Genomic DNA, 12,275 nt, shown 5'->3' with positions numbered 1-12,275 from the left:
AACACAATAATGTCCTTGAATAAATTAAATAATTTGTAGAAAGACTATTTTACTATTTGCATTACATTTATTGGACCCAAATTCAAATCAAGCTCCAAAAATGGCGATTGTTCCTTTATGTTAAGGCCTACTGGCATTTGTAAATTAAGTCTCTATCTAACCTTTTAATATTCTTGTTTGAGTATATAATTGTGGTGTTCAAGTTCTGCAATGAGATTAGTTTCTTTTTACCAATCATCAATTAAGCCAGACCAGTCATGTACAAAAAGATTTGTTGACAAATTTCATTGATTTATGATCTGGCTGATTACTTTTGTCTTCTCGAGGCCAGTGTCATTCTGGCAATAGTTATTGTCGTCTATTTAACTTACAGTGTATTGGGTGTGGTATAAATTTTAGATATCTACAATTAAAAAGTTAGGTTTGGATTTTATCTCCTCAAAACTTCTCGAATTCATTTCTTCAATACTTCCACTTTCAGCCATTGATAACTACGTCACGGTTTCATGTGCACAAACTTTCTGACGTACTTCACATAGGTTCACAAAATATTTTCAACAAAAAGAAAATAAATGGCTATTTCTCTTGAAATTTCACTAATTACAATTTCTTGAATTACAAGCTAGTTTACAATGTAGTTCAGAATCTATAAGTAGATCGCTTAGTTTGTAATTTCTGCACAGGTAAGCAAAAAGTGATGAAAGATGGCAAATAACTAAGCCTAAATAACTCGACTACTACACAGTGATAGTCAACACTGACATTACCTTTGGGTAGGCCTAGGCCTAATGGTTGGTGATTTTCACTGTCAGTGAGGTGACAATCGGACAATGATTATCTATTGACCTTATTTATAATCAGGACATGTATTATCAATACTGTATCTATTTTATAGAATGGAAGGAAAGAAATTGGAATATGGATGTAGAAGAAAAGATCAAGGAGTAGAAATCAGTCCTACTATAAATTATTGTGTTGATGAAGATGTAAATTGTGATAATTGTGATAGTTTACCAGAATGTGAAAAAAGTATAGAAACACCCAAATCTGATAATGATAAGTTATTGATAACCCCTAAACCGCAAACATTATTATCAACCCAGAGAGCTTCTACAAGTTTAGGCCACAATTCATTAGTGAAAAATAAGATTACTGGTCAAAATCCAAGACCTAAATCTGCTGTTAATAGACCTATACCCAAAAAATCCAGTGCATGTAGCTCCACTAGAAACCATTCACCTTACAAAAATGACTCCAGACAATTAAATTTGAATCATCAAAATGCTGCATCAAGTTCAACTCCAAGGAATAAAATTGTTGATTATTTTGGGTCAAGAAGACCATATACTCATCAAGTCAATTCACCATTGTTATTAAACACACACCCTGGAAAACGGCCCCATAATTTTAGTTTTGATAAAGCTGCAAGACCCTTTACAAAGTCCTCAAAACTGTATAAACCTCCAAGTGCAAGTTTCAAATCAAAACAACTGTTATTATCTAATAAGATACCGGTACCAGACATTGACTTTGATGTGAAACCAAAACATTTAGATATTCCTATTGTGGATACACAAGTAGATATAAGTGACTATAATAATTGTAAGTTACCTATACTAATATTGACTAATATATTTCAATATCTATCGCTACACGATTTACTGTGTCGAGCAGCGCGTGTTTGTAGATACTGGTATACAGCAGTGTTTGACCCTGCTCTATGGAGATATGTGAATTTAAGTGAACAATCTCAGTTAAGTGATGAAATATTGGTGAAATTGACACATATAAGCGATAATATATTAGGAATTGACTTATCAACACATAGAGGATCTCTACATGTATTCCCTCAAACTATAGAAATGTGTCTTAAAAGAAGTAAAAATTTAAAGACTTTCAACATGGCAAGGTAATGTATTTTATTGGCGGAAATTAATATAGGAGAATGTAACTAGGGTAGAAAATTAGCACCTGTACAATAATAAAAATTTTAATAAAATAACTTGCAAAATGTTCTGCTGGACCATTCTTAATTTTTTTCACTAATATGATAGAATATATTTACTTAAATGTAAATTGCATTTCCAGTCTCGAACTGTATGAAAGAAAACATATTATAATGATAAGCTTATATCATTAAGAATGAATAGATCCTTTCAACAAAAAAATACTTCATTAACATGTGCAGTCTATTAGGGCAGGTCTACCTGAATTATTTCTATTATAAGTGGACTATAGTGCAAAATATCTTTGTTGCTCTAAGATGTTTATATTTTGTTATTTTGTGTTTGTGTTTTTTAGATGTTTTGATATGCCAGGTGAAGCCTTTGAATCTATTGGTCTTTATTGTCATCATTTAGTTTATTTAGATTTAGATATCTGTTCTAATATTACAAACGAAGCTATAATCAATGTAAGTTGTAAGAGAAATTAGTAATCTAATTGTGACCCTTACAAGTTGATATCACTTAAATTGCCTGATCAATATGATCATTATTTAAGCTTATATTTCAATATAATATTTACAATATGTAACATCATAAATAAGAACAGGAAGCTGCAATTGAGTTCCATCACATCACCATGGAAACATTTTGATATAGTTTTATTAAAGAGACATTCGCTTTTTTAGTTTTGAAAATCCAGCAGTTAATTTTTTAAAGCCAAAACTTTACCTAAAAGGTTACGTAACCTTGTAATCTTTGTTATGCTTTTTGCATGCGGTTACAAAACTACAGTAGGGATTTGAGTAAAATAAACGCCTTATTGTAGAGAAATATGTCTCACTTTCTAAAGATTTCTACTACATTTATCGAGCCATTAAAAAGCCTATCACGGAAACTAACAATTAATACTCTGTTTTTAATTAACACCCTTTTAAAACAAATTCAGTTTGATCAAATAGATACATAGATATAAAATGCATTCTTAAGAAATATTTTCAGGTATAATTTAAGACGTTTTAGATAATGAAAATGTTTTACAAAAAAAGCGTAATGCCCCTTTAAGCAAATGATTGCTGATTTATCCAATATTTCAGATTGGTAAAGGCTGTAGTCAGTTAAAAGTATTATATGTAGGACAATGTAGTCTTATTAAGAATACTGGTATAGTAGAAGTAGCTAGAGGCTGTCCTAGTCTACAACAGCTACGTATTGAACAATGTGACAAGGTGAGTTGTAGTCTCATTCGAGGGAGTATTGGTTAACTGTGATCCCAACATAGGTTGTATTTTAAACAGTTATTCTTGTCAGCGATACAGATAGACTATATGTGCTGTGGTCTGTATGACATGGTTTCCTATTTTCCTCTGTACTCATACTGACTAAAGTTGAAACACTGTATCTTTATTGAGAACGATAGCTTGTATAATTAATATTCAAATGATATAAGTTCTTGTCAATTTTTGTTGTTGTTATATTTCACGATCACTCATTGTGATCATATTTTTTAGATTACAGATCAGGCTATTATTGAATTAACAAAATATTGTCCAGATATGGATTATTTACATATGTTATCATGTAGTCTTACAGACAGTAGTATTTGTCAGATAATTAAGGTAAGTCTTTGTATCTTTGTCACTGTAGTGGGTGAGAAATGACAAATTTTACTAGTTGTGTTATCAGTGTTTTCGTGTATTAAGGGTTTGAACCTATATCATAGCACCTCTTCAGATTAAATGAATTGATTTTTGTTGGGTGAAGCTTTATAGATTCTCATAATTGTCTCCCTTGTAAAAGCTTGAGATAACAGATACCCACATACTATCCTTATATGTACGAAAAAGTAATTATGTGCTAATATAGGTACTTTATAGACTGTTCAAAATACAACTTATCCCAAAAAATACACAGTCAATTTCCATTAAAATTCAGGTGAAAGTATTATTTTTTTTCTTTCAGTTACCCAAGTTAAAACTTTTAGATATATCTAATGTAACACAGTTGAGTCCTAAAGTTTTAACTAAAGTGGTGGAACATTGTAATTCATTAGAGACATTAAATGTATCATTAAATAGAGCAGTTGGTGATGAGTGTATTAAAACTATTGTTACAGCTTGTCAGAAACTACGGGTTTTGTCTTGTGTTGCCTGTAGACTAACAGATAAAGGTATGTTATCACTTAATTTCTGCTAACTAGATGTTGAAGAGTTCAGTTACATACAGCAAATATGATATAACTTATTATATTACAAATAATAATTCGTTTTTTAAGTTAGTTATTATCTGTATATTTCAGCTTTAGAATATGTAGCAGACTATGGTAAATGTGTAGAACATCTGGACGTAGCCTGGTGTGTAGATATTACAAACTATGGTGTTAAATATATCTCTGATAATAACCCCAAATTAAAATATCTTGGTTTAATGCAGTGTAAGAAAATAACATTTGATACAATAGATGAACTGATAGAGGCACATCCAGATATCCATTACTCTAATTTTGTCACCGAATCCAGAAGAATATTAAAAAAGGCCTGTTTAACAGTTGATAATCAGTTTCAAACTTTGAATGTTGGTCTACTGTGTTAATCAACCTTTGACATGGTATTGATAGTAGCTTGATTGACTGGTATATGAGGTCGCTAGATAGAAGGTATTTTTAAACAGACTATGGGTGGTATGATTTAATTACACAAAATTTCTGAAGATTAAATGACTGAAGAAATATAGCATGTTATATAATGAAAATTGTAAATAATAAATATATACACATATCTTGTTTTTGTCAGATAGTTGAGATTGAGCTCTATCAGCAGGAAAAGTAATTAGTTGCATACACTTGCATTACTATATCTGTTTCAGTTTTACATGCCATTCAATTTTATAAAGGCCTTAAATTTATTACGATGTCTCTTGCATCCGAAAACTTTTCAATGCAAATAGTTTTGTACTCTATATCTCGCTCCTTAGTCTACTGAGCATAATAATCATGAACAACATGGACATATTATTTATTTCTAGAACAAGACAATCTATAGATATTGTGATAACATTGAATATAAAGCAACCTATCTATGTTTACTCTATACAACTCCTTGAAACTTACTTCCCTTTCTTGTCTTCTGTTAACATTTTAAATAGAGACAAGTTTAGCTTTTATTTGGCTATATTAACTATGGAAATTGTTACCATATTATACCACATGATTTCCAAAAACATTTAAAAAATCAAGTGTATTAAAGGATCTTTTGGATTCTTTGTAGAGCATCAAAATGAACTGAGTGGTAAGAAGAAGAGACAATAACAATAAGAGTCATAATGCAATAATGGATCAGTAGATTAGTCTTTATTTCTCAAGTGTTTCTCGGGCCATGTAAGATTGATTTGATTTAGCTAACGAGAGTAAGATTAAATTATGAGTCTCTAATAAATATGTTCATAAATATCAGAAAGAAAGCACAATTAATTGCTATTCTTGAAAGCAGAATCATATGCCATTGGATTATATTTTTCACATTACATTGTATATGTTCATAAGCGAAAACAACATTTAGAATATTAAGTGAGAAATAGAATTTTTATGAGTAAATTTTCTTGTTTATTTGAACAACAGGGTCTGTGACTACAGATTTATTGTATTACTATAAGCATGTTTAAGCGATCATCCATGAATATACTGCAATCTCTAAATAACTTTATATATATAACTATAATAGCACTAATGTAATTATCTTATAACAATGAAACCACTGTAATATATCAGTGAATATCCTGGTGACACAATATATTGTACACTTGATATCTATATAACAGCATTAATAGTACATCTACATACAGGACATGTTCCCGACTGAAAAATATAACATACAACAATCTTATTAGAATACAAACAAAGCTGTCCCTAAGACCCTATATTTTATCCAAGGTGATTTTATGACCGTCATAATTTCAGTCATCTTTTTTCACTATTTCAGTGGACTAAATCATCAATGGATCATGTAGGGCAGATCAGTGGAAAGAGGTTTGGCCATGACCAGTTGAAAAACCACATTTTTCGAGAATAAAAGTTGTTATCCTTGTAAACAATGTTTGTTTTCACAATCACACGAGTTAAATATGTGTATTCAAGTACATACTTAATAATAATACAATTTTACTTTTATTTATTTTCCTTGTTGAATTAAAAGAGGAAATTAAAAATATAAAAAAAATGTACCTTTGCTAACCATGCTTGTATACATAGTGGATGAAACAAATGTTGACAGCACAATATTGTTAATGTTTCTTCTAATTGACACGGACATAAACAAATCGGACAACTCACTTCTTCATCTAAAATAATTATTATTATGTTAATAATCTACTGCTGAAAACAGTTATGTATTGCAATATGGAGTGAAAACATTTTTTGTTTAAATTTCAATGAATTTTTACCACTGTACCATAAACTTATATAACTCTATGATCGATTCATTGAAATATCCTGCATCACTTAGAACTACCACAAAGTACAAGTTAATGAGATGGTAATTATCAGCACTTACCAATATGAAGCTGTGTTGTTGTGACTATTGGAAGACTATCAATAATATGTTGAGGAACAGGGGGAGGAGCCTGATCTCCCATCAATTCAGGATGCACAGCTAACATCTGCATAATAACATTCTGAAATACAGATTAAAATAATATTACAAACTTTTATTAATATAAGAACATAAAAAAACAAGACCTGTATCTTGCAATCATCTGATAATAGGACAACAACCAACATTCAGGGAATATTAGAGAATTACTTGTAGTAACAGATCTGTAAAGAACAAAACTTAAGATGTAAACTTACCTGAAACATGAGATCAATCAAATCTTGAGGTATTGCTTGTAAATTATTTAATAATGGATCTAATGGTCGTAATTCAGATAAATCTAAGTCTAAACTTGTATCATCTTCTAGAAAATCAGGCCTAAAAATGAAGATTTCAATAAAAAATATATTACCAGTTGGCCAATAAGAACCATTCTCTACTGAAAGGTTTCCTCTCTAAAAATTCAACACTCTTGATGCTGGTAACATCAAATTCAAATACTGTTATATACCAGTTAAATAACCTATACTAATTAGTTTATCAGTATAAATTATGTACTTACCAGTTATAGTTATTTCTATCTGGGGAATTATCATCAACATTATCAGTGGCCAGAATATTATCTGTATTTCCAACAATCTTTAATAACTGACAGTGTTCACAATCACATTCAAACTCATCATCAGCATCACAACTTGCTGAACTATCATAGTTTGGTAAACATAGATCAGCAAACTCATTGGACTGAAATTCATATTATTCTTATTATACTCCTTTATAGAGTTACCTTTTCTTAAGTTAACACTATGTCCTGTATAGGACTAATTTACATTGTGTATGTATTATTATAACAGTATTAACAAAAACTTTTTATTCAAATAGATTCATGCACTTGCAATATTTATCATGGACATTTTCAGACTTGCAATCCATATGGAAAATCCTGTTGGTTGTTTTAGAAGATACCCTGCAAGGATACAAGAAATTTGAGTACGGTAATAAAGATTAAGTTGAAATGGTACTATAAATGTTCTACGCTGCTTTCAAAGAGAAATTACAAAAATGTAAAATATTTAAAACCAATCCATATACCTACTTTTTCTGTTGAATCAATGAGTAAATTATCATTATTAATATCATTGGAATTATCATCTTCTGTACAATCAAATGGTAAAGAGATCTGATCAACTAATCGTACCCAGGTTTCAGGTGAATATTGAGAATTCTCTCCATTTAGTTCAGTATGTATCTCCATATTTAATAATTTACGTAAGGTCGTTGAGGGTCGAGCTTGCATAGATTTTCTTTCTGATGATTTCTTTATATGTTGAGATATTTGACTGAGTGGTTCATCTGTTTTAGTATCAAGATAAGGATCTAGTTGTGTGTTACGGAGACTGCTGCCTTCTGACATACCAGTTAAAGAATGATTGGAATCAGCATCAGCACAACTTTCTACACTTAAACCATCTTCTATATTCTCCCATGGCATATTAACACTACGTTCATCATAAGGTATATGACTTTTCAGGAAGCGTGCTAAGGGAGTGGTAGGATGAAGAATATCTGACAATAAAATATTATTGCTTTCTTCCAAAGGTGCAACTGAAATAGAGAAATTAGGTAATTAACACAAAGACACGTAAGATTACTTCCAAAGCATGGCCTTAATACAAACTAAATGATTTTTATATTTTCAATGGTGGGATTATCTTCATAGACTATATGTTTAGTTTCCAAATCAGTAAGTAGAATTTGGTTTGTAGCCAAACTATACTAATTTTAATGCCATAATGAGAAACATTCAAATCCTGAAAAATTTTCTCTGGGCATGTTCCAGATGATAGAGACTTAACTTAGAACCCCTTTCATTCCCAAAAGCAAAATCAAAAACCAGTATATATTTTTTTTTTTTTTGGAACAAGGCCCATAAGCTATTTCCAATACCCTACCTATTGCTTTTTCATTATGATCCTCATCATTAATATCACTATCACTAGTAGAACCAGAACGACGATGAGATTTGCGAATATGTAACACTTTCTTTTTCTTTTCACGGCTAGTAGATTGAGCACAATATTCTGTATTGTTTTTGGTTGGATTTAGACGTATCAGTTTAGAAGGTAAATCAGAACTATCAGTACCTTCACTAAAATATATCTCACCACTAGTTTCACAGCAAATAGAGCTGCGATCAGTAACATCTGATTCACTTTCACATAATACTTTAGGTTTTGATACTACTAATGTACTTTCTTCATTTATAGTTTCTGATTCATTTAATAAGGAAGATGTTGACATGTCAATCAACGAGTCTGGATGGTGATAAATTTTACAGATACTACATTTTCCTGGTGGAAAGGATTTCTGAGAGTTTGAGTAGAAATCACAATTTTGGTTGATATTCAGACAATTTGCACATTGAAGGTGTGAGTTCAACAAATCTGTTGAATTGAGAGAACTTAACAATGGTTGAGACACTGATGACACAAATTGTAGGCAATTACACATTTGAAATTCTAACGTTGATTCATCATTGGTTTGATTGAGACTAGACTGTTCAAGCATTGATTGTTCAAAACTAGATTGTTCAATATTAGATAAAGAATTGCTCCCTGCACATTCATGAGATACATCAGCTACCAATTTTTTCAATAATGTATTTACAGGAGATTTATTCACATTTTTATCTACAGTTCCACACAAATTAGGTGCTAATAAATGACTAGGTGTGTTTAAATTGTCAAAACATAATGTTAAATCACTTTGTTTATTTGATTGTGTTTGCTGACTATTAAAATTGTGAGTTGATGATAATAACGATGTATTGGGTTCAACTTGAGTATTATTATGACTAGATATTGTAATAGGAAGGGTTAAATTCATTGACTCTTCATTACTAGAGTTATTATTGCACAAAGAAATATCACAGATATCATGAGACAACAAAGACATTTGGTTCAGAGGGTTAACTTTATCAACATGCTGCACATTGTCAACTTGGTTCATTCTGTCAACATGATTAACTTTGTTAAAGTTGTCTTCATTATAAGATAAATAAGGTTTTTGTAGCATTTCCCACACAGTTGAGTTACAAACATTGTTTTTGATTAACAACTTGGACTCTGATTTAGAGTCAGATTTACTTTCTAAATTAATTGAAGTTTTCTCTGAATCTTTACTAGTTTGATCAATAGGTATTGTTATGCGTTTGATGGTTGGAATAGAACAAGATGAAACAGGATCTAACTGAAAAATGTTACTGCTACTGTCATTTGAAGGATTTGACAAATTTGCTGAATCAAATGAAAGTAAACTGGATGATGAACCAGTTTTAGTTAAAGTTTCTTCATCTTCACAATCACAAAAGGTAAAAAAATCTTCATTGTATTCATCAAAATCATGAAGTCTCTGTAACCAACACCTTGTATGATCAGATTTTAAATGGTCCCTTGGAAATGACACTTTACCTTTGTTCAGTTTATTAGTTTTCTTAGATAGTACTTCCCTTAAAGCTAACCCTGCTGTTTTCCACTTGACAAATGCCTGTGGGTTACTATTTGTACAATTTGAATGAAGGCAAGATACTGTTAAAGCAGGATCTGTAGTTCTGTCATCTGATGAAAAATCTTTACTATCACTTAATGTAACTCCAGTACAATCTTCTTGACTAGAATAATGCATTGACTCAGTATTAGAGTCTAAAGTTAAATTGTATAATGAACCTGTAACAGCACTGTCTTCCATACACGAATACTGAACAGGTTTTTTGTAACATAATTTTCTCCTAAAATGATTCACATTGTCAAGATCAAACTCATTTTTAATTGGAATACAGCCTTGTTGAATTTCACAGTCTAAAAAAATTGTACTATCCTTTTCCAAAGTATGATTAGGAGTTGTGTCATTAGCTATTACCCTATGCCTTTCTTTTTCTGGATTGTGACAACACGAACATGATTTTAAGAACTGATTTCTATAAGGTGAGCCACCACACTTATCACTTCCATATTTACAAGATTTATCAACATGTTTCTTTTCCTTCTTCTTTTCATTACTTGTACTACTACCAACAGAGGTTTTAGGTCGAGCTCCACCAAGATAATTCATTTCAGTTGGATTAGCCATGATCATTATTTACAATAACAAAACAACTTCAAGGCCAAACCATTCACTGTAACCTAAAAGAAAAAGCAAACTGCTTAAAAATGCATACCAATGCTCAAAGCTCTTACTGAACCTGTTTTATACACCTTTCGCACTGCAAAACAGAATTATAATATTCGGTTATAACCGAGTAGAAAAATTACTGCAATCTTATCTGAATACTCGCTTTCACACTGCCAAGTGAAGCTATCTAGATAACTTTGTATTTTTTCACCATTTCACAATTGACACAATTGAGCTGCAATGCTCATCATTATAAAATATTAACATAATAACAATATAATTTCCTCTTTTCCTTTCTGATGCATATTCATGTACTTTATTAATACCTTTCATTCAGATTTTCAAGTATTTCTATGACAATATCCATTTTGATGTGTTTATTCACGTTATACCCAATTTGATATTCATATCCGGTTAACTAATTGTTTGGTTTCACACTGCATATTACCTGGATCGTATCCAGTCAAAATCCATTACTGGAGGTAGATATTTCTTCTGGTTATAAACCGAAAATGTTTATTTGCTAGTGCGAAAAAGGCTTGTTTCACCATTTCAGTAATATATGTAGAAAGTTACAGGCTTTGTACTTAACCTATGACAGGACTTGCATGAGCAAAAAATACTTATCTTGGTTGGTCAATGTAATATCAGCTACAAGAATGCTATTTAGTGACTTATATAAGGTAAGTAGAGTCATATCTTATTTTTTAAAAGAGTACAGATGCCTTGAGACTTTTGAGAAGGTTAGTTTTAGGAACAGTTATTTATTGTACAGTGGTGTAACCTATTTTCGTGGATATAAGGATTCAACACCGAATTTCATCAAAGTTAAAAAAACGAAAAAAATTTTTTATGTCTTAGATGTTTCCTCAGATATTCTACAAAATAATTAAAATTTGTTTGTTTCAATTTTCTTTATGAATCCTTCACTTTGACCCATATTTCATGAGCAACCAACTTGGCAACGGCGGCAGAATGCGTCACCTATTTTCATGTACAATGTTTGATCTATAAATAAGTCGAGAAAAACACGTATGGATACCGGGTGGTATAATTAACTTCTCTTAGTATTTATCTTTAATATCAATTCATTATAACTAGTGACAATTCCTCCAAGGAACCAGGATTTAAAAACAAAAAGCGTCTGACAAAGTAAGATACGTAGCGTGATTTATTGCTAAAAGTCACTGAAACAACATAAGAATATGGCCCAATTTGTGTTTCATAGAAATTTTCTGCTGACATGGAATCGGCTTGTTGATCACGTGACTTCATTGGTTTGAATATATTCTAGCAGACGACAGTTGGAATTCCGATTACCGCTTGGGATTGCACGGAAATTCGACCGATAAAAAATGGTGACGTTTGGTAATAACTGAAATCCGCCATTTTGTATTTGTCAAAGTATACATTAATACATTTTACCTTGCTTGAAACTACTGGATTCATTCTACTAGCTGATATTGTACAGAAAACCCATGTTTATTATAACAAACTAATGCGGAGGTCGCGCAATGTCGCTCATGTAAATTCTTAATCCTTTCCAGAAATCCACGAATAATAGGTTTCCACGAAA

General features: G+C 31.0%; 2 protein-coding genes across 2 annotated transcripts; one reads left to right on the top strand and one right to left on the bottom strand.

Moving 5' to 3' along the window:
* Positions 1-1,631: 1,631 nt before the first annotated feature.
* On the top strand, positions 1,632-4,535 carry LOTGIDRAFT_131114 (hypothetical protein; the record flags this gene model as incomplete). Its single annotated transcript, XM_009066005.1, has 6 exons — positions 1,632-1,841; positions 2,264-2,413; positions 3,041-3,172; positions 3,455-3,562; positions 3,906-4,113; positions 4,243-4,535. Coding segments are annotated over 6 exons (1,101 nt in total), but the record flags the coding sequence as incomplete, so codon positions are not given.
* A 1,213-nt stretch (positions 4,536-5,748) lies between these two features.
* On the bottom strand, positions 5,749-10,657 carry LOTGIDRAFT_168137 (hypothetical protein; the record flags this gene model as incomplete). The annotated part of the gene is made up of 7 exons (XM_009066004.1): positions 5,749-5,796; positions 6,163-6,278; positions 6,491-6,611; positions 6,787-6,907; positions 7,092-7,273; positions 7,626-8,134; positions 8,482-10,657. The coding sequence occupies 7 exons, from the start codon at positions 10,655-10,657 to the stop codon at positions 5,749-5,751; spliced, it is 3,273 nt and encodes a 1,090-aa protein (XP_009064252.1).
* Between the last annotated feature and the right edge of the window lie 1,618 nt (positions 10,658-12,275).

This window comes from Lottia gigantea (assembly GCF_000327385.1).
Source record: "Lottia gigantea unplaced genomic scaffold LOTGIsca_72, whole genome shotgun sequence".
Lineage (NCBI taxonomy): Eukaryota > Metazoa > Mollusca > Gastropoda > Lottiidae > Lottia > Lottia gigantea.
Note: the sequence above shows the minus strand (reverse complement) of the source record. Positions and strands in the feature narration are given on the sequence as shown.